This window comes from Tachyglossus aculeatus, chromosome X1 (assembly GCF_015852505.1).
Source record: "Tachyglossus aculeatus isolate mTacAcu1 chromosome X1, mTacAcu1.pri, whole genome shotgun sequence".
Taxonomy (NCBI): Eukaryota; Metazoa; Chordata; class Mammalia; order Monotremata; family Tachyglossidae; genus Tachyglossus; species Tachyglossus aculeatus.
The window spans coordinates 59,752,654-59,775,481 of NC_052101.1; the positions used below are offsets into that span (position 1 = coordinate 59,752,654).

A 22,828-nucleotide genomic window follows, 5' to 3' on the forward strand; every position below is an offset into this window, starting at 1 on the left:
CCAGAGAGATAAGAGGAGAACCAGGAGAGGACGGAGTCTGTGAAGCCAAGGTCAGATAACGTGTTGAGGAGAAGGGGGTGGTCCACAGTGTCAAAGGCAGCTGAGAGGTCGAGGAGGATTAGGACAGAGTATGAGCCGTTGGATTTGGCAAGCAGGAGGTCATTGGTGACCTTTGAGAGCGCAGTTTCCGTGGAATGAAGGGGACGGAAGCCAGACTGGAGGGGGTCGAGGAGAGAGTTGTTGTTGAGGAATTCTAGGCAGCGCGTGTAGACAACTCGTTCAAGGAGTTTGGAAAGGAATGGTAGGAGGGATATGGGACGATAACTAGAAGGTGAGGTGGGGTCAAGAGAGGGTTTTTTTAGGATGGGAGAGACATGGGCATGTTTGAAGGCAGAGGGGAAGGAACCAGTGGAGAGTGAGCGGTTGAAGATGGAAGTTAAGGAGGGGAGAAGGGATGGAGCGATGGAGAGATAGGAGAATGAGGGCCCAGTAATGACCGTTGATAAGGGGGCAAATTCACCCTCACCCCAATCACCTTACAGAGCAGAGAGAGACCAGAAGAGAGTGTGAACAGCCCACTGAAACCTACTGGAAAACCAACTCAAGTGCAACTTCTACTGAACACAGAATACTCCCGTATCAGCCTTTTTTTCATCCACCTGTATGTACTTCACCATCAGTGACTTTGTCTCCAAATATGATGGTTCTTTTTTTTGGTTTCATTTCTTGTTCTTCCAGCTTGTTTCAAAAAAACAGAAAAGACCCCCCTCCAACTTTACTAAAGCCAATTTAAGCACCCTATTCAATGATGACTAGGGAAACAGCATGGTCTAGTGGAAAGAGCCAGGGCCTGGGACCCCGGGGACCTGGGTTCTAATCTGTTTTGCCACTTGTCTGTCATGTGACCTTGGGAAATTCACTTGATTTCTCTGTGCCTGTTACCTCATCTGTAAAGTGGGAGTTAAGACTGTGAGCCCCATGTGGGACTGTCCAACATGGTTATCTTGTACCTACTCCAGTGCCCAGTGCGATGCCTGGGACATAGTAGGCGCTTAATAAATACCATTTAAAAAATAGACTTGAGATGGGTAAGGGCACAACAGGGTCTGTTGCTGCTGAAGCTTCAGTGATATATTTTTCCATCATCACATACTGCAGCTATTATTGGCAGTCCTCTGTTCCCCCAACACCCTCTCCCTTCTGCTTCATCTATGCCCTTTGACTTAGACTGTTTGGGCATTTTTTTTAATGGTATGTGTTAAGCGCTTACTATGTGACCAAGCACTCTTTGAAGCCCTGGAGTAAATACAAGCTAGCAAAAAAAAAAAAAAAAAAAAAAAAAGTCTTATGAAACATTCTGGATAGCACAATCTGGCAGTCCCCTTGCTCACTGGGCAACCTTAATAATGAATTGTGGTATTTGCTAAGAACTTATGTGCCAAATAATAATGATGGTATTTGTTAAGCGCTTACTATATGCAAAGCACTGTTCTAAGTGCTGAATACTGTGCTGGATACAAATTAATCAGGTCAGATATAATCCCTGTCCCACATGGGGCTCACATTCTAAGTAGGAAGGAGAACAGGCATTGGATCACCCTTTTACAGATGGGGAAACCAAGGCAGAGAAATTAACTGACGTGCCCAAGTTCACACAGCAGGCAGGTGGTGGCATCAGGATTAGAACCCAGGTCTTCTGACTCCCAGGTCCGTGCTCTTTCCATTAGGCCTCATGGCTTCTCTACTCAGGGATTCAATGTTTACCTCAAATGGCAAGGGGCATCGAACAGTGCTTTGCACATAGTAAGCGCTTAATAAATGCCATCATTAAGGGGCAAGAGGTGGTTCCCCACCATATTTTCATGGGCCCAGTTTGCAGAATCTTATTCTTCATTAATACTCACACATGTGGAAGCAATCTCATTGTGCGTTTGTGTGTTTGAAACTGGACAGCTATTAACAAGAAGTGCTTTGGTACTGGTTCAGTGGAAAGAGCCCGGGCTTTGGAGTCAGAGGTCATGGGTTCAAACCCCGGCTCCGCCACTTGTCAGCTGTGTGACTTTGGGCAAGTCACTTAACTTCCCTGTGCCTCAGTTCCCTCATCTGTAAAATGGGGATTAAGACTGTGAGCCCCCAGTGGGACAACCTGATCACCTTGTAACTTCCCCAGCACTTAGAACAGTGCTTTGCACATAGTAAGCGCTTAAGAAATGCCATCATTATTATTAAAATAAATCTGCTTAGTGTTTGCCTTTATCAATTAAAAAACCAAACCAAAACATAGTTATGATTTATTTAAAAAAAATAAAAACTTTTCTGGCCCGAGTTACGACTACACACACAGCACATATATATGAAAATGTCTCAAACATGCAGCAATCCTGGAATTCCATCCACTCACTTTTAAAAAAAGATTTGTGGAAAGGAAGAAAGTAGCAGGAGTAGTTTAATAAACTATGTTTCTCAAAAAGGAGGTGCCAAGTATTGAAGAGTAAATCTGGATTAAAAACCTGTCAATATTTTTCAACCAAGATTCAGTTTTTCATGATTTTCCCAGAGCCAGTCATGGTATTTATTCAACTTGTGATCTTCAGGATGGACCTGAAAGGAAAAACGTTGGGAGAATATTCTCTATTAAGAACGCTTTCACAAACAAGGCAGGAACAAATTTCCTATCTTAATAGTAAAACTTTTTAAAAACATTATTTAGGCTGTACTGGAAAAAAACAAATTAAGGTGAGTAATAAAGTGGAAATTACCTTTTACTCAAATGTGTATTTACCCCCACCCCCATGGTACTTAGGTACATCTCTTTGGACTCCTGTTGCTTCCTCTACCTGTAATTTATTTGAATGCCTGTCTTTTCCACTAGATTTAAAACTCCTTGAGAGGTAGGGATCCCAATTACCTCATCTACTGCTGTACTCTCCAAAACACTTAGTACTCTCCACACAGTAAGTGCTCAATACACACCATAGATTTACAGTTAAGGATTTTACATTTTTCAATGCTGGTACTTGTTACGTCTCCCTTCTGCTCTCTCTCCCCTTATATGGCTGTTAGTATCGAAGGGAGAATCACTCATTGACTGAAGTGAACCTGAGTTGAGCCCAGAAGCTAGCCACCAGCTCAAAATGACATTCACATTTAGGACTGAGCTGACGGATTGAATTCGGCAGGTAAGAATTTCTAGACTCCAGAGATTACCTGGCTACTGTCCATTTCAAGCCCACGGCCCAACCTATGGCTTCCTTTGGCTCCGAAGACCCAGTTTTCCTGAGGGGGTCTCCTCACCTGTTTCCATTCATTGACACAAAAAATTCGATAGGAATCGTTGCCGTACTTTCCAATCCCATGCAGCTCAATTGGGTACTTCCACTGCTTTGTCAGGTATTCATCTACAGAACATGGAACCCCCAAGCCCCAACATATTAGTACATAAATGGAAAAGACCAGAAAACACTACCTAATATTGATCCCAAGTCACTCATCCGAGGCTCCTAAAGGGGCACTCTTGGAAGCCACGGATGGGGAAACTACTTCCTTCCACCCTCTTTATTTTTTGAAGGCAGGGATGTCTCAAGCGCTTAGTACAGTGCTTTAAACGCAGTAAACATTCAATAAATTCAATCGAATGAATGAATGTCTCTAGAGAAGGCTCAAAAGGGGCCGTTCCCCCAGACCTTGGGTCCTGGGGCCCTTGTGCCACCATGTCAGTAGGATGCCAAAGAGCTGCTGCCATGTAGGCCAGTGGAAGGAGAGAGGGGTGTGATGATAGCTCTAGGCTTTTCTTACCTTAAAAAAAAAAAATCACACAAGGTAATCAGATTGTCCCATGAGGGGCTCACAGTCTTAATCCCCATTTTCCAGATGAGGTAACTGAGGCACAGAGAAGTGAAGTGGCTTGCCTAAGGTCACACAGCAGACAAGTGGCTGAGCAGGGATTAGAACCCATGTCCTCTGACTCCCAAGCCCATGCTCTTTCCATTAAGCCACGCTGCTTCTCTAATGTCAGAGTGCTTAGACTGTAAACTCATTGTTAGCAGGGACTGTGTCTGTTATATTGTACTCTCCCCAGTGTTTAATACAATATACTCTGCACACAGTAAGCACTCAATAAGTACAACTGACTGACGTATTCTTAGCCTGCCACTCTCCTTCAGGGAAAGTTTGCCCAGGGAGGACACCCTGAGATTCCTTGGGCAAATCACTGCTCCCATCCCATGATAGCACTCAAATCAGTCAGGTTTCCCTGTGTAGCCCAGCCCCATGGCTGGGAAGAAACTAGTCTCTGAGAGGTTTTCTGCCTTTCCCTTGGTAATGTGATCCCAACATGGATGTGGGTACTCAGAATATGAGAGAAGTGGGCTTTTCCATTTGAGAAGACAGAAAAGCATTTTAATAAAGCTAGTTAGTTTCCAGTATTAAATCAAATCCTAAACAGCAATCAGAATTTAATATGCTTACATCAATCAGGTTGTACCAGTACTGGTTCAAAAGAGCATAAAATAAAATCCAGCCACAAAACATAATTCTTTCTTTTGCCATCTACTACTCCCTGCATTCTGGATCAGTGATCATAACTGGGTCCAAAAGGTACTTGGTATTGATTGACTCAACTGGCCCTCATTCATCAGCCACATGCTTTATGTCACTTTCCCATTCTTCGCAAAGGCCCGGACTTCCTGTCTGCTGGCTTTTTTTAAGGTTTTCCCTATTTCCAGCCCACTGCTTTCTTCCTCATTTGATACTGGCTCAGCCCACTGTGATGTCACCATATTCCAAGGACCCTAGTCTCATTCTGTCTATTCAGCAAACTCCCTGAAGTCAGACAGTCACTTGGAAGCTGTGAATATTCATATTTCTCACCCCCCACCCCTACCCGGCAACAATTTAGGACAGCTACTGTCTTTAAGGGAACAAGTTCCTGGGTGTTTCAATCACTTTTAAAAGGCATCAGTCTAATGGAAAAATCATGGGACTGGGTATTGGAAGACCTGGTCGTTTTAGATTATCCCATTTGATAACCTTATATCTACCCTACAGCTTGGGACAGAGCCTGGCACATAAAGAATTGTGGTGTTCGTTAAGTGCTTACTATGGGCCTAGCATTATTAATCAGGTTGGACGCAGTCCCTGTCCCACACAGGGATCACACTCCAAGTAAGAGGAAGAACAGTTATTAAATCCCATTTTACAGGTGAGGAAATCCCATTTTACTGAGGCATAAAGATAAGTAGCTTGCCCGAGGTCACATTGCAGGCAAGTAGCGGTGCCAGAATTAGAGCCCAGGTCCTCTGACTCCCAAGACCATACTCTTTCCACTAGGCCCCACTGCTCTAAATATCATAAAACCCAGTGCTTAGCACAGTGTTTTGGCATCTAGTACGCACTTTTCATCGATTCACAAAATATTAGCCCTAAGAATCTTGGACTGCCTGCTTCCTTGGACCGAAGCAGTTGCATGTTCCAGCAAGAAATGGCTTCTCACATTGTAAGGACTTGCTTAATAAAAGTTTGAGTGGGTGCCCCTCCCTTGCCCTGCCCATCCCACTGCCTCATGCAGTAGCGCTAGGTTTTGGGGGGTTTGAATGAGAAGCAGCATGGCCTAGTAGAATGAGCGTAACTCTGGGAGTCAGAGGACCTGGGTTCTAATCGCCACCCTGCCCCTCATCTGCTGTGTGACCATGGGCAAGTCACTTAAGTTCTCTGTGGCCCAGTCTCCTCACCTGTAAAATGGAGATTCAATACACATTTGCCCTCCTGTGAGCCCCATTTGGATGGAGGCTGTGTCTGGCCAGGTTATATTCTATTTTCCCCAGAATTTAGCACAGAAGAAGTGCTTCGATAACACGATTATCATTCTTCTGTCAATGGAAGGGACGCTACATGTCGCATGCAGTACACTGTAATGAAGTTATACGGGGCGGGATGAAGCAGATAATGTTTCCCTACCTCAAGGTGGGCTCCCCTAAGGGGACCAAAATGTAGAGGTGTTTAGGCGGCAAGTCTTTTGTGAGGCCTGCCACTCCTGGACCAAGTCAACTGCTTTTTAAACACTTCCTCTCCAACTGATGGGAGGCTCTTGCACCTCCCAAGGGAAAAGACCTGCTTGGTCTTCTTGATTCAAGTGGAGAACAACTGCCTGTTACCTTGCAGTGTGTGTTGAGGACCACTGGCTGGAAAGTGGATTAGTGGCAACTGTGCTGATGAGAGAACTGCTTTAATTACTCTGGTGGGTTTCAACTGAGATCTTTTAAAGGTTAATGTCCTCTCTCCTGAAACGCCGTAGTCATCGGACCCAGTGAATCAAGGCAGGGGGATGGGAGAAGGGATAAAAGATGGGGATTTATAGCAATTTGATATTTGGGGCACATTGGAGGTATCCTATGCCTGGTACAAACATGCTCCCTGAACTTTGGCAAGTTCTAAATAATAAGCTAGAGATATAAGTTACATATATATCTTTGCACATATAAAGTACCTGAAAATTTGACAATAGTCTTGGCTCTGAGGTCATAGAGGCCAAGAGGTTTAAGTAGTTGCGATACTTCTTTCCAATCAGCAGTTCTGGCTACTTCAGCCGAAGGGTATTTCTCCAAAAATTCCCAGAGCACGGGTATTGCCATCTTGCCTAGCCAGAAAAAAAAAAAAAAGAAATGGTATATCAGTCTCTATTTCTCGCCTTACCTGTCCCCCTGGGTAACTTCCTTATCTAACTTTAGCTTTAGAAGTAGGTTTTGCTTCAGCTGGATTCCAGCTTCCTCTGACTACACTTAGCTTTGCTCATTGTGGGCAGGGAACGTGTCTACCAACTCTGTTATATTATAGTCAGTCAATCGTATTGAGTGCTTACTGTGTGCAGAGCACTGCACCACGCGCTTGGGAGAGTACAATATAACAATAAACATATTCCCTGCCCACAGTGAGCTTACAGTCTAGAGTGTGAGACAGACATTAATATAAATAAATTACAGATATGTACATAAGTGCTGTGGGGCTTGGAGGGGGGATGAATAAAGGGAGCAAGTCAGGGCAATGCAGAAGGGAGTGGGAGAAGAGGAAAGGGGAGGGCTTAGTCAGGGAAGTCCTCTTGGAGATGTGCCTTCAATAAGCCTTTGGAGGAGGGAAGATACTTCTCCATCCTTACTAACTCCCACACACATCCCCTGGGCCCGCCATTCCAGATGTTTAATTAATGGTATTTAATGAGCACTTCTTATGTGCAGAGCATTGTATTTAGCGCTTTGTTAGTTGAACTCCCTGTCCCCCTGCCCCTCCCAATTGCTTTCCCCTAATGGCCTGACCACAAACCTTATTAATAAAATTGCAACCATCAAACATGATCTCCCACAAATCTTCCCTGCTACTCTCCAGTCTGGCCCTCCTTGACTTTCCCATCTTTCCCAGTGGTATATCAGGAGATATCCTGCCTCTTCTAAAAAAATCTACCACCTCCACCTCTTAGGAGAGTACAATACAACACAACTCACGAGTTTAGGGTCTGGGGGCGGGGGGAGACAGACATCAATACAAATAAATAGATTAAAGATATGCACATTAGTGCTGTGGGGCTGGCGGGGGGGGAGAACAAAGGGGACAAGGCAGGGTGATGCAGAAGGGAGTGGGAGAAGAGGAAGAGCAGGGCTTAATCTGGGAAGGCCTCTCGGAGGAGATGTATCTTCAATAAGACTTTGAACAGGGGGAGAGTAATTGTCTGTCGAATATATTAATTTATAGCAGAGGCTACAGCAGGATCACATTGCTTAAGGTCCTACTTACCTGAGGTCCTATTGAGAAATATGGTTGCAATGAGTAACTTCCAGGGATCGTGAAAGAGAATTTCTTGAACAAGATTATACGGCGAGTGAGGAGGAGTCCACTTCCTGAATGCTTTTCGTCGTGGCGGGCTAAGAGCTAAACATGATACTTCATCAATACTGTAAGTCTAGGCTGCTTTACAAATCTGGATTTTCCGTGGAGAATACTATACCTTTATTGGGGTGTTTTGTAGAAAAATAGAGGCTGGTTTTCCTTCTGTCAATGTGTGGTTGGGGGACAGCGGCATCTGAAAAGTAAAATGAGTTTTATTAAAAAAAAATCCAACAAGCCAGGGAAAGCAAGACGAGAAAAAGAACTAAAGAGATACTGGCAAATTCTGCTTCGAGGTTTATTTCAGAATGGTCGCTGAGCATTGCCTAGAATTTAGGCCCTCCTATTTCCTTGTACTGAGAATCAGATCTCTTCTAGGGATAGTGTAATGTAACCTTCATGGCAATTTCAGTTCCACTGATTTGCCATCCACATCCAATTTTGGAAGTATTTCTAATTGCATTTGCCCAGTATAACATGCCATTTTCCTCAAAGTTTCCTCGGCAAAGCCCAAAGTACTTATTATTACTTAATAGCTGGATTTACTATTCTTATGTTATACTTAGGTGGCCAGGATTCAGTAATTATATGGCTCGCAGTAAGCCTTTTAAGCAGAGAGAAACTAAAGGTTCAAAAAAATTACATGCCTAAAATGCCAGCATGTCTGAGGCGAAGTCAAGACTGGAACCCAAGAGGTCTTCTTCTTTCATAAACATTCAGGCTGCCTCCCTACAGAAATTTTTTAAAATTTTAGAATTACATAAATCCCACCTTTAAAGGATAATTATAATGAACAGAGCACCAAAAAGTGTTCTTTCCCAAAAGGAATAATCAAATGTTGGCATAGTGGATAAGGCACGGGCTTGGGAGTCAGAAGGTCATGGGTACTAATCCTGGCTCCGCCACTTGGCTGTTGTGTGACCTTGGGTGACTCACTTCACTTCTCTGGGTCTCAATTACCTCATCTGTAAAATGGGGATTGAGACTACGAGCTCCATGTGAAACGGGGACTGTGTCCAACCCGATTTGCTTGTATCCACCCCAGCGCTTAGTGCAGTGCCTGGCACATAGTAAGCGCTTAACAAATACCATCAATAGGGAAATGGCATGGCCTGATGGATACCATGGATCTGGGAGTAAAAAGGACCTGGGTTCTAATTTCTGGCTCTGCCACTTACCTGTTGTGTGACCTTGGGCAAGTCACTTCACTTCTTTGGGCCTCAGTTACCTCATGTGCAAAATGGGGACTCAGACTGGGAGCCCTACATGGGACAGAGACTGTGTCCAACCTGATTAACTTGTATCTACCCCAGCACTTAGAACAGTGCTTGACACATAGTAAGCACTTAACAAATATCATCATTATTATTACTCCATTGTGGTGTTAGCAAAACAGAATTATTCCTAAACTCTGGTCTCCATACCAAGAGCACATTCCAAGAGAAGCCAGAGAAGCAGCGTGGCTTAGTGGAAAGAGCACGGGCTTGAGAGTCAGAGGTCGTGGGTTCCAATCCCGGCTCTGCCACTTGACAGCTGTGTGACTTTGGGCAAGTCACTTCATTTCTCTATGCCTCAGTTATCTTACCTGTAAAATGGCGATTAAGACTGGGAGCCCCACGTGGGACAACCCGATTACCTTGTATCTACCGCAGTGCTTAGAACAGTGCTTGGCCCATAGTAAGCGCTTAACAAATACCATCACTATTATTCCATATAATGATAGCTAGAATTACAAAGTGAAAAGTATTCAGAGCATCAGTCATTTTAGAGCAGTGTCACCAGATAACACATTTGGTTCAGAAAGCAATTTAGAGCCCACAGATTAGTAGTAAGTACTTGAGTGGTATTAAAAACTACAGAGGGGGGGAAAAAACCCAAACAGATCACAGTCACTGGATTACTTGTGAATGCTTTAGTAAATTTTCAACTTGGCCCTCAATTACCCAAGTATTCACTAACTATACCCAGACATGAAGCTAATTATTTGTCAATAATTTGTAAGACCTTCCCACCCCCACCCGCAAAATTAACAAGCATCTACCTTTCCTTTTTTTCAAAATGGTAAAATCTCTCTCATCCTGTGAGCTGGGGATGCCAATTTCAGTAACAGATTTGAAAATGTCAGTATGCAAATACTCCTTTGCTTCACCAGCTTCAGTTTCTGTAACACTTTGGTCATGGTCTGCAGAAATATCTCCATTCTTCTCATTGAATTCTGGACCTTCTGCAGGATGTGATCTGTTTTTGGTGAAGGAAGTTACTTGTCTGTTATGCAATTCTGGATCTGATCCTGGAGCCAATAGCTCATCTCTTTCAAGCCCTCTTTCTACTTTGTCACCATCCTTTACAGTCTTGTCACTCACTCTGGTGTGATCAGCACAGCACTGTGTTTTCTTGAGGTGGATTTCAGAAATGTGAACGTCTTCAGCTTCGCTTACATTACATGATTTGCTTCTGCTCTGAATGAAATCTGAATGACTTTTTCTACAGCCTTCTTTGGCTTTCTTAATTTGAGCCCCTTTCAGAACCGCCCGTTTTCCTTTGGCCTTTCTAACATACTTCTTAGCGCTAACATGGCGATCGCTCGAGCCTTCTTTCCACAGCATTTGAATGGAAGAGCCATCAGAAAGTTCACTCGTATTCTGCGATTTAGAAATATTACTTGACAGAAGAAACACATCTTTGTCTAGCCTTCTTTGTGGGCTGGGCGGCTTCAGACTGTTACTCTCATTCTGTAGTTGGGTTGCCAGAACTTCTGCATTATCATCTTGGAGTCTTGGCTTAGGGTCACTCTTGGAAGGGGCAGTAAAGTCAAAATCTTCTAGCTTAAGAAAAGTCTCTCCACTTTTGCGAAGGTAATTCACAAGGGCACGTTTGGATCTGAGCTTCACTCCTTGAGGACTAGAAAAATCAAAGAAAGGTCATAGTTTGCTGATGAGCATAAATGATGTATCAAGAGCAATGAATAAAATGACAAATATCCAGTTAGTTTACTGGAACCGTTGTTCCAAAATACTTAAATTTTTATGGCAACTGTGTACAATAACAGCCATAGCTTTGATCAATTCAACACTTACTGTGAAAGCTAAGTAACAGAGGGGAAACAGAGATGGGGTGTTTAAATAACTTGCTTTGTTTTGCATAGCAAATAAGTAGCAGGGCAGGAAGCAGAACCCAGGCAAACTGTCAGTTCTGTTTTTAATCACCGGGCGGAAGTTTCTTTCATTATTCAACACCTACCTTGTCAAACCCCTTAGACCCATATACCATTTTTACTATGTCCATTTACCTGATAAGATAAATATCATATTTTCCTGCAGTTTTCCCAGACATCCTTTGTTTCACAATTCTTTCCCATCCACATGGAACAGGTTCATAGTTTACGGGAATTAATTTCTTCACAACAGAACCATCATTACATGCAGTGCTTCTCTTCTTCATTAATGGTTTCCCATCATCGTTATTTCCCATCTTTTCAGTCTTCTCTCTGAAAAAGAGAATAAATGAATGGATTAGCTTTTGATTCTGAACCTGCAATAAAGGCTTGGAGTTTCACAGGCAGATCGGAATAGCAGGTATTGGGAGAATGTGGCTATGTAAAAACGAAGGTTCAGGAGCAACAAACATCAAGGAATTCACAAGTTACTTGCCATTAGCATCTTCAGCTAACCAAGGTTGTAAGACAATCACAGTTGTGAGGCTTAACTTTCGACTACTTGGAGCCAGCTTCGGATATTCTATTTATTTTGTTAATGAAGTGTATCTAGCTTTACCTCTATTTATACTGTGAGCCCGTTGTTGGGTAGGGACCGTCTCTATAAATTGCCAACTTGTACTTTCCAAGCGCTTAGTACAGTGCTCTGCACACAGTAAGCGCTCAATAAATACGATTGAATGAATCTAATGGCTACAAATCAACCTACGCATCAGGCAAAAACTCCTCACCCTCAGCTTCAAGGCTCTCCATCACCTCACCTCCCTTCTCTCCTTCTACAGCCCAGCCCACACCCTCCACTCCTCTGCCGCTAATCTCCTCACTGTGCCTTGTTCTCACCTGTCCCGCAGTTGACCCCTGGCCCACGTCCTCCCCCTGGCCTGGAATGCCCTCCCTCCGCACATCCGCCAAGCTAGCTCTCTTCCTCCCTTCAAAGTGCTACTGAGAGCTCACCTCCTCCAGGAGGCCTTCCCAGACTGAGCCCCCTCCTTCCTCTCCCCGAGCCTTACCTCCTTCCCCTCCCCATCCCCCCGCCATACCTCCTTCCCCTCCCCACAGTACCTGTATATATGTATATGTTTGTACATATTTATTGCTCTATTTATTTTACTTGTACCTATTTATTCTATTTATTTTATTTTGTTAATATGTTTTGCTTAGTTGTCTGTCTCCCCCTTCTAGACTGTGAGCTCGCTGTTGAGTAGGGACCGTCTCTAAATGCTGCCAACTTGTACTTCCCAAGCGCTTAGCACAGTGCTCTGCACACAGTAAGTGCTCAATAAATACGATTGAATGAATGAATGAATCTGAGGCCGAGGTGATGTTGCAAAGCAGACTCCTAATTTGGCTGATTTCATGGTGAAGCCTTCAATTCGACTTCCTAGGTTGTTTCTAGCTGATCCCAACACCATCACAACTATAGTCCCACAGGAGGCTATAGTGGGTTAATACCATTTTGAACATGAAAACAAAAAGAATATTTATATTGCAAGGGGAGAGACAGCATGGCCTAATGGAGAGAGTACGGGTCTGGAGTCTGAAGTATCTGGCTTCTAATCCCAGCTCCACCACTTGTCTGCTGTGTGACCTTGGGCAAGACATTTCACTTTTCTGGGCCTCAGTTACCTCATCTACTGTAAAAAGGGAATTAAGGCTGTAAACCCCCATGTAGGACATGGACTGTGTCCAATCTTGTCTCTCTCCCCCAGTACAGTACCTGGCATATAGTAAGCACTTAAATACCATAAAGCACACACACACAAAACTGAAACAAAGAGGGATGAACAACATGGACAGAGTACAGGACTGGGGGTCAGGAGACCTGGATTTTAATTCCCACTCCACCACTTGCCTGCTGTGTGACTATGGATAAACCACAACCTCTCTGTGCCTCAGTTTCTTCACCTGTAAAATAGGGCTTAAATACCTGCACCACACCCCCCTTTAGATTAGGAGCCCCATGTGCCAAGCACTGTACTAAGCGCTTGGGAAGTACAAGTTGGCAACATATAGAGACAGTCCCTACCCAACCGTGGGCTCACAGTCTAAAAGGGGGAGACAGAGAACAAAACCAAACATACTAACAAAATAAAATAAATAGAATAGATATGTACAAGTAAAATAAATAGAGTAATAAATATGTACAAACATATATACATATATACAGGTGCTGTGGGGAAGGGAAGGAGGTAAGATGGGGGGGGATGGAGAGGGGGATGAGGGGGAGAGGAAGGAAGGGGCTCAGTCTGGGAAGGCCTCCTGGAGTAGGTGAGCTCTCAGTAGGGCCTTGAAGGGAGGAAGGGTGAACGAGAGAGCGGAGTCGAGAGGAGTCGAGGATGACACCAAGGTTGCGAGCTTGTGAGACGGGAAGGATGGTAGTGCCGTCAACAGAGATGGGAAAGTCAGGGAGAGGGCAGGGTTTGGGAGGGAAGACAAGGAGTTCAGTCTTGGACATGTTGAGTTTTAGGTGGCGGGCAGACATCCAGATGGAGATGTCCTGAAGGCAGGAGGAGATGCGAGCCGGGAGAGAGCAGGGGCAGAGATGTAGATCTGGTTGTCATCAGCGTATAGATGATAGTTGAAGCCGTGGGAGCGAATGAGGTCACCAAGGGAGTGCGTGTAGATCGAGAACAGAAGGGGACCAAGCACTGAACCTTGGGATGATACATTACAATCAGATCAGACACAGATCAGATAGTCTGTGTCTGATCTGATTGTAATGTATCATCCCCAGCACTTAACATAGTGCTTGGCACATGCTAAATGCTTAATACCATAATCAATAGTATTTATTAAACACTGTGTGCAGGGCACTATACTAAGCACTCGGGAGAGTACAATACAACAGTTAGCAGACACATTCTCCTTTTTTAAAAATGATATTTGCTGGGGTAGATACAAGATAATCAGGTTGGACACAATCCATGTTCCCCATGGGGCTCACAGTCTTAATTTCCATTCTGCAGATGAGGTAACTGAGGCCCAGAGAACTGAAGTGACTCGCTCAAAGTCACACAGCAGACAAGTGGCAGAGCCGAGATTACAACCCAGGTCCTTCTGATTTCCAGGCCCTGCTCTATCCCCAACGAGCTTACACCCTAGAGTAACCTTACAGTCAATTCTTATTAGATTCGGCGATGTATATGGGCAAGTAATATTTTCCAGAAAGCACATCAACAGCTGAGAGACAGAACACCCCTGGGAACTCAATACCAGTTCAGTTCCAGAGCAACTTGACAACCATAATAAAAGTTGACCCCTGCCTTCCCTGTCAAAGCGAGTGTTGGCGAAGCTGTGACCCAAAGCACAGCATCCTCTTCTCTGCTCCTTCAAGAAGACGGGCAGAAGGGCAGGGACAAAAGAGGAAGTTGAAAAGCAGTGTGGCCTAATGGAAAGAGAACAGGCCTGAAAGTCAGAGGACCTGGGTTCTAATCCCAGCTCCATCCCTGGTCTGCTGTGTGCCCTTGGGCCAGTAGCTTCACTTCCCTGTACCTCAGCTGCAAATTGGGGATTCAATACCTGTTCTCCCTTCAACCTGCGTCCAACCCGATTTTCTTGTATTCATTGAATCAAATTTATTGAGCACTTAAAGTGTGCAGAGCACTGTACTAAACGCTTGGGAAAATACAACAAAAAACAGTGGCATGCCCTGCCCACAACGAGCTTACAGTCTAGTAGGGGGAAAGAGAGACATCAATACAAATAAATAAAATTACAGATATGTACATAAGTGCTGTGGGGCTGGGACAGGGGAAGAACAAAGGGAGCAAGTCAGGGCGATGCAGAAGGGAGTGGGAGATGAGGAAAAGTGGGGCCTGTATCCACCCCAGCGCTTAGTACAGTGCCTGACATAGTAAGCGCATAAGCTGCGTGGCTTAGTGGAAAGAGCACGGGCTTGGGAGTCAGGGGTCATGGGTTCTAATCCTTGCTCTGCCACTTGTTTGCTGTGTGACCTTGGGCAAGTCGCTTAACTTTTCTGTGCCTCAGTTCCCTTATCTGTAAAATGGGGATTAAGACTGTGAGCCCCACGTGGGACAATCTGATTACCTGTATCTATCCCAGCGCTTAGAACAGTGCTTGGCACATGGTAAGCGCTTAACAAATACCATTATCATTATTAACAAATTCCACAATTATTACCTTGTATCTACCCCAACGCATCGAACAGTGTTTGCCACACAGTAAGCCCTTAACAAATCCCTCCAGCCCGGCTCGACTTTGTGCCCCGACTTTGTCATTCAATCGTATTTACTGAGCGCTTACTGTGTGCAGAGCACTGTCCTTAGAGCTTGAGAAAGTACCCTCCAGACTACCTGCGCACAACGAGGTCACAGTTTAGAGGGGGAGACAGATCTTAATGTAAATAATAAATAAGCAAATATCCGAGTTCCCTCTGCCAAGAGACGGAATCACCCCCTGGGCTGCATTTTATGGGGTCTCCATATATCCACTGCACAGGGCGTGAATTGGTAATTTACCTCTCCTCCCACCGCCCTTCTTCTTCCGAGGACGCCATCTTACGTGGCTTCTCAGTGACGTGATTTTCCATTGTGTGTTTTGCGTGTGTCGTGTGTGTTTTCTTAATCCGCCGACTGAGCTCTTACTACGCACGCGCCAGACGCATCGACCTTCGGGGGCTTACTACGGCGCGCCCCCGTTTGCGCATGCTCAACTGCGATTCCGCGCCTCGAAGCCTCCTCCGCCAAGACCTACTGCGCATGTGCGTTGCCCCGGGTAGCCCAGGTAGCTAAACTGGCTTCTAGGCGCGGGGCTGTGGTTTGGGGCAAGCGGGAGAAGGCCGAGGGCGGAGAGGATTAGCCATGCGGGCCGTCCTGACCTGGAGGGATAAAGCGGAACAATGGTAAGGAGATGGGATCCACGGGGGAGGTAGCCTTCCTTGTGAAAATCAGCTAGAGGCCTACAACCGAGATGCCCCTAATCTAGGGACCAGATTGCCCAAGGACTTCTCTCCTTTTCCCCTCTAATTCTGCTTCCAGAGCCTCCCATCTCACCGCTATTACCCGATCTGCTGCACAGTTCCCGTCCTGGAGTGATCCTTTTGTTTCTGCGATGGTCATGGGACTGGTGTTCTAGGGTTGGACCCAGTTATTGGCCAGGCAAAATGCTATCCGAGAAGGAGTGTTTGTTATTGCTCTGCTGGAGGTGGATCAGACGACCTGCCGTTTGGGGAGGGAAACGGAGGGAGTAGGGTTGTACCATTTCAGTCCTGGGGGTGGCAAGGCCCATCTCCATTATGTATGGGGGAGGATGGATTTCCAGTAACCATCCCCACTGCTTTTTAGGTAGAAGAGATACTCTGAAATACTAATGATACCTTGAATTTATATGTATACTTTAGTTTTCTAAAGAGCTTTTTTACATGATCTCATTTTATTCCACAATGTATATTTTTATAATTGAAGGTGAATATTGTTTCTTTTGGCTTGTAGTACCCAAGTAGAGCATTGTACAATAAGACATACCGTTTTCAAATAGGGTAGTCATGGGCCACAAAAAATGTCATTCCTGACCATGGTTTGTGTGTAATGTTCTGAATAGAGAAGCAACATTCATTCATTCAGTCGTATTTATTGAGCACCTACTGTGTGTAGAGCACTGTACTAAGCACTTGGAAAGTACAATACAACAATAAAGAGAGACAGTCCCCACAATGGGCTCACAGTCAACACATTTGTGACATTTCAGTGCCGATCAACTAAGATTTGGGAAGCAGCGTGGCCTGGTGGAAAGAGGACAGGCCTGGGAGTCAGAGGACCTGGGTTCCAAACTGAGCCCCATGTCTTGTCTGCTTTGTGACTTTGGGCAAGTCACTTAACTACTCTGGGCCTCAGTTACCTCATCTGTAAAAGTTTTACATCTGTAAAATGTTTAAAATTTAAAAGTCAAACGCAGAGTGCTACCACAAGTAATCTTGAGCAGGTAAAAGGCAAAGGGAGGATTCTTCCTCACCCCTCATCTCTGCACAATGTTCTGGAATGCATTATTTTTCTCTCTCTGATTTCTCTGCTTTAGTTCTGCCCTCTCCTCTGCCTGACAACAGTACTCCTTCCTAATTGACTCCCATACCCATTGCCTCTGACAGCTGTTCCGGACATTTAACGCCTTCCTCAAACTTCCCGTCCCTTGCCATCTCTTTCCCCTAATGACTATGTCACATACTTTGTTAGCAAAATTGAAACCATAACCTAAAATCTCCCTTGCTCCTCTCCAGCCTTCCCCACTTCCTCCCTCTTCACCTCTCCCAGAATTCCAATACCACTATCCTCCCTGGCTCACAAATCTGTAACTTTAGCGTTGTCCTAGACTCATCTCTTTCATTCTACCCACTTTTTCGATCTGTCACCAAATTCTGTGAGCTTTACCTCCACGACATTGCTAAAATCCACCCTTTCCTCTCCATCCAAACTGCTACCACGCTGATCCAAGCACTTACCTTACCCACCTTGAATACTGCATCTGCCTCCTTGTTGACCTCCCTTTAAAGCACTCAATCACCTTACGTCTACCTTACCTCTCTGATCTACTACAGCCCACTTGGCTCCTCTAGCATCAGTTTACCATATCTCCATCCCATCTATCTTGCTGCTGACCCCTTTCTGACATCCTCCCTTGAGCCTGGACCTCCCTCCCTTTCCATATAGATCAGACCACCACTGTTGCCACCTTCAAAGTCTTATTAAGGTCACATCTCCAAGAGGCCTTTCCCAATTAAGCCTTCTTTTCCCTTACTCCCTCTCCCACCTGTGCATTTGGCTCTGTGACCTTCTGTGCTTTTGATATTTGCCCCACCCTCAGCCCCACAACGCTTATGTACGTAGCTATGAATTATATGTTACAAATTATTTTTATTAATGTCTGACTCCCCTCTAGACTGTCAGCTTATTGTAGGCAGGGAACTCTAGTATAGAGAAGGGAAGTAAATTGTCCATGTCACCAACAGTAACAATAATGGCACGTATTAAGCATTTACTATGTACCATGTGCTGTTATAATAATAATAATAATACTTTTGGTATTTGTTAAGCTCTTACTATGTGCAAAGCACTGTTCTAAGCACTGGGGAGAACACAAGGTGATCAGGTTGTCCCACGGAGGGCTCGCAATCTTAATCCCTATTTTACAGATGGGGTAACTGAGGCCTAGAGAAGTTAAGTGACTTGCCCAAAGTCACACAGCTGACAAGCGGCGGAGGTGGGATTTGAACCCATGATCTCTGACTCCTAAGCCCGGTCTCTTTCCCCTGAGCCACGCTGCTTCTCTACTAAACGCTGGGGTAGTGACAAGTTAATTGGGATAGACACAGTCCCATGGGGCTCACACTCTTAATCCCCATTTTACAGCTGAAGAAACTGAGGTACAGACAGAGAAAGTAAGCGACTGGCCTAAGGACACATAACAGGCGAGCGGAGATGCTGGGATTAGAACCCAGGTCCGCTGACTCCCAGGCCCGTGCTCTATTCCACTAGGCCGCACTGCTCTGTGGGCTGAGTACGGTACTAAGTGCTTGGGTGATTGGTAGGCACGATCCCTGCCTTCAAACATTTAAGTCGATCCAACCAAGACCTGGGAGCTCAGGTCTTGCTGTGGCTGTTTCACTTGCCTTGGGCTCATCCCTCAAAAGGCAGGAGCCTTTTGAAGGTTATAATGCTAAGGGATAAAACCTGATTATCCACGCATTTTGCAAACATGCAGGGCTTTGAGCTTAGAAGAAAGGAACTAGTTAAATTCAATGTGTTTTTGCAAATGGCCCAATAACAGTAATGAATTGTAACTTTTAAAAAAATGACCAGCTTTGTTGATGAGTAGAAAAAACTTAGCAGCCAAAATCCAATTTTTAAGTCCACTTTCCTCTCAGGCAATCCAGTTTGTGTTGTATTGTGTTAAGTGTGAGGTCGTCGTGGACAGGAATGTGTCTGGTGTTATACTGTACTCTCCCAAGTGCTAGTACAGTGCTTTGCACATAGTAAGCACTTAATTAAAAAAAGATTGAATGAATGAATGAAGTCAAGTTTTTTTACTTTTGCCCTGACTATAATTGCTGAGACTGTCTACATAGGAAACCGGTGCGTGGCTGTTGGCTAGAATTTGAAGGTGAATGTGACCCTTAGCTCATTTATTTCATGACGTTTAATAGTTACATGCTGAAAATAAAGTCCATTTCTTGACTATCACTTGACCTAACCATTTGGGTCCTTAATCTTCCTTTTGCCTTGTCTCCTGTTCAGTATATATGACCTCACATTTAAACCTGATGGAACTCAGCTGATTTTGGCTGCAGGAAACAGACTACTGGTAGGATCTATTCTATATTTCCTTTAAGTGCTTTTCTCTCCCTCTTCTAAGTGTTGTGACATGTGACCTTTGTCTAGTTAAAAAGGTTGGGTTGGGAGAACAAATCATTATTCTTTAATGGGGGAGGAAATGAGTTGGTTAAAATAGGCAAGTGAAGTTGTGTATCAGAAAGGAGCCAGCAAGCACTATTTTTATGAGAATCATTAATCTTTTTTTCCATAGATGAAGTTAGTCACTTCTTTGTGCTCTGAAATACCAATGATAAAATAGCAAATGGACTCCTCAAAAGGTGTATGAGAGTGAGAGGGGGTCTGGCTACATTGCTTCCTGGAGAGTTTAAGAATGGTAGGGCTGGGGGTGTGGAATTGGAGAAATCATCTAGTCAAGGGATTGACTCTTGTATTGTCCTCTCCTAAGTGGTTAGTACAGTGTTCTGCACACAGTAAGTGCTCGATAAATACCACTGATGGATCGATTGGCATTCAAAAATGTCTTTGCTGTGTGGTTTGATATTGGAAGAAATTGGCATGGAGAGTGCTGGGTGACTAGCAGGCATTGTGACAGCTGCCCTGATATTTCTGGAACTATTATTTTTATGAATTAATAATTACAGTATTTGTTAGGCACTTACTATGTGCCAGCCACTGTTCTAAGTGCTGGGGTAGATACAAGCTGATCAGGTTGGACACAGTCTTCCTCCCCATTTTACAGATGAGGGAACTGAGGCCCAGAGAAGTGAAATGATTTGCCCAAGGTGACACAGCAGGGATTAGAACCCATGACGTCCAGGCTCTATCCATTAGACCCTGCCACTCAGAGATCATGTTTATGCATTCTGCTGTATTTCACTCTCCCAAATGTTCAGTACAGTGCCCTGCACTGCAAGCATGCAGTAAATACTTGAATGCAAGTTAACATAATTTTTTATGATTGCTACCTAAATATTTAGCTGCCCAACCAAATTTTGCAAGCCTCCTGAATGAGTATGTGCACCTTTAAAAAATGATATTTGTTAAGTGCTTACCATGTGCCAGGCACTGTACTGAGCACTGGGGTAGATACAAGCTAATCAGTTTGGACACAGTTAATATCCCATGTGGGGCCCACAGTCCTAATCCCCATTTTCCAGATGAGGTAACTGAGGCACAGAGAAATTAGGTGACTTGCCCAGGGTCACACAGCAGACTTATTAATGAGGCTGATTTACTGATGGATCTGGGGATAAGTACAATGAGCTGGTACCATTAGCAATTTTGCTCTTCAAGCAGTGTATCAAGCAGTTGGGTAGATACAAATCATTAGTTCAGACACAGTTCTTATCCCACAAGGGGCTCTCAGACTAAGAGGTAGGGAGAGCAAGTATTTTTTTTTTTTATCCTCATTTTACAGATGAGGAAACTGAGGCTCAGAGAGGTTAAGTGACTCTTCCAAGGTCACCCAGCAGGCCACCGGCAGGAGCTGGGATTGGAACCTGGATTTCCTGATTTGCTGACTCCTGCTCTTTCCAGTAAGCCATGCTACCTCCCCAGGTAATGGAGAGAACCCATTTCCATTTGTGGCACGATCAGTTCAATGTGGGCAGGGAACATGTCTACCAATTTAGTTCTATTACACTCTCCCAAGTGCTTAGTACAGTGCTCTGCCCCCTCTAAGCTCTCAGTAAATATGGGGTAGTGGATAGAGCACGGGCCTGGGAGCCAGAAGGTCATGGGTTCTAATCCCGGCTCTGCCACATGTTTGCAGTGTGACCTTGGGCAAGTCACTTCACTTCTCTGGGCCTCAGTTACCTCATCTATAAAATGGGGATTAAGAGCGTGAGCCCCATGGCTCACACCTGATTTAACTGGCATCTGCCCCAGCGCTTAGAACAGTGCTTGGCAAACAGTAGTGGCTCAGTGGAAAGAGCATGGGCTTGGGAGTCACAGGCCATGGGTTCGAGTACCGCCTCCCCCACATGTCTGCTGTGTGACCTTGGGCAAGTCACTTCACTTCTCTGTGCCTCAGTTCCCTCATCTGTAAAATGGGGATTAAGACTGTGAGCCCCACATGGGACAACCTCATCTCCTTGTATTCCCCCCAGTGCTTAGAACAGTGCTTTGCACATAGTAAGCGCTTAACAAATACAAAAAAAAAGTGCCATTATTATTGCCGGTGACATGGACAATTTACTTCCCCTCTTTGTTTTAGGTTGAAAACCTATAAAAGAAATATAGTAGGAGTAATGGTATTTATTGATGGCCTTCTGAGAAGCAGCATGGCCTAGTAGAAAGCTTGGACCTGGGAGTCAGGGGACCTGGGTTCTAATGCCATCTGCTGTGTGACCTTGGGCAAGTTCTGTGCCTCAGCTTCCTCATCTCTAAAACGGGGGATTGAATACCTCTTCTCCCTTCCCTTTAAACTGTGTGCCCCACATGGGACAAGGACACTGTGTCTTGTACTTATCCCAGCATTTAGTACAGAGCTTGGCATATAGACAATGCTTAATACATTACCACAGTTATTATTATTACCAAGTGCAGTGCATTGTACTAAATACTTGGGAAAGTTCTCAACATCATTTCTTCCTTTGAATAACATTTGGAAAGATTAACTAGAGGTCTTTGAATAAAAAGTTTATCACTCTCCTTCCTGCTCTTCTCCCCCATGAGGAGTAAAATGGTTCTCCTAAACTGGGGTGTAGACATTTCTTCTTAATTGGAACAAATTTTTGTACAAAATTTTCCACAAAAGAGAGCGCTTTTCTGGGTTCATAGTTGGTTGTCACAGCTACTTATTTCCCTGTCCTAAACCCACAGCTCAAGACAAAGTGCACTGCTGCCTTGAGTCTGTGACTTCCAAAGCACTCTATCAGCAAATGAATTCCCATCTTTTTACTGCCTAGGGAATAAATCAAAGCTTTGCTTTCATAGGCTGAATGAATTTCTTATTTTGACCCAGCGAGAAAAGAACGGAGCCTGCTACTTCCCTGGATTAACTGTGAGATCACACCCCTTTATTTCCTCAATGCTTTTTTTAAATCTCCTGGTTCTGTAGAACGTAGGCACCCATTCGGTAGTAAAAAAAAAAATGTGAATTTCATCAGAAATGCTAAAGGAGCCCTCGATTCCATATTGTCGATTTATGGAAAATTTACGCTGCCTTCCTCTTTTTCTTCTTTAGGTTTACGACACATCCGATGGGACCTTAATTCAGCCCTTGAAAGGACACAAAGACACTGTATACTGTGTGGCATACGCTAAAGATGGTAAGGACACTTTTGGATTTCTCGGTCCTTTGAAGCCTGTAAATATGGTAGTTTCATCCCCTTTCATCTGTTCTTTAAATAATTAAGCCTAGCAATTATTAGTGCCTCATAGTGCATAGGAAAAATGCCTTCAGTGTCTTGCTTTAGTGAAACTTTTTTTAAATGGTATTTTAACACTTACTGTG

The 22,828-nt window shown here is 44.4% G+C and overlaps 2 protein-coding genes across 6 annotated transcripts in view; one reads left to right on the forward strand and one right to left on the reverse strand.

The window, feature by feature from the left end:
* Nucleotides 1–2,277: 2,277 nt before the first annotated feature.
* MBD4 (methyl-CpG binding domain 4, DNA glycosylase) lies at nucleotides 2,278–16,220 on the reverse strand. 4 transcript variants are annotated; one of them, XM_038772167.1, is made up of 8 exons: nucleotides 16,108–16,220; nucleotides 11,162–11,359; nucleotides 9,914–10,773; nucleotides 7,994–8,068; nucleotides 7,783–7,929; nucleotides 6,485–6,634; nucleotides 3,295–3,398; nucleotides 2,278–2,601 (listed from the first exon to the last, which is right to left on the reverse strand). In XM_038772167.1, the coding sequence occupies exons 2-8, from the start codon at nucleotides 11,341–11,343 to the stop codon at nucleotides 2,524–2,526; spliced, it is 1,596 nt and encodes a 531-aa protein (XP_038628095.1). In that variant the 5' UTR covers nucleotides 11,344–11,359; nucleotides 16,108–16,220; the 3' UTR covers nucleotides 2,278–2,523. The 4 variants fall into 4 exon arrangements, with proteins under 4 accessions (XP_038628095.1, XP_038628096.1, XP_038628094.1 ...); XM_038772168.1 differs by lacking the exon at nucleotides 16,108–16,220 and adding an exon at nucleotides 15,608–15,909; XM_038772166.1 differs by lacking the exon at nucleotides 16,108–16,220 and adding an exon at nucleotides 15,565–15,909 and having other exon boundaries at nucleotides 7,783–7,917.
* IFT122 (intraflagellar transport 122) overlaps nucleotides 15,835–22,828 on the forward strand; it is a 74,009-nt gene continuing 67,015 nt past the window's right edge. The window contains exons 1-3 of one of the 2 annotated variants that reach the window (XM_038772163.1): nucleotides 15,835–15,947; nucleotides 19,333–19,399; nucleotides 22,559–22,643. In XM_038772163.1, coding sequence (XP_038628091.1) covers nucleotides 15,907–15,947; nucleotides 19,333–19,399; nucleotides 22,559–22,643 — 193 coding nt within the window. In that variant the 5' untranslated portion in view covers nucleotides 15,835–15,906. The remainder of the gene's footprint in view (nucleotides 15,948–19,332; nucleotides 19,400–22,558; nucleotides 22,644–22,828) is intronic. The other variant, XM_038772164.1, reaches the window with a different exon arrangement.

Coding starts and splice junctions, on each gene's coding strand:
- MBD4 (XM_038772165.1), bottom strand. CDS start 15,635: ATGGAAAATCACGTCACTGAGAAGCCACGTAAGATGGCGTCCTCGGAA. Junction 10,774..11,161: donor TATGATATTTATCTTATCAG/GTAAATGGACAT, acceptor TGATTTTTCTAG/TCCTCAAGGAGTGAAGCTCA. Junction 6,635..7,782: donor ATTTCTCAATAGGACCTCAG/GTAAGTAGGACC, acceptor TTTTCTGGCTAG/GCAAGATGGCAATACCCGTG.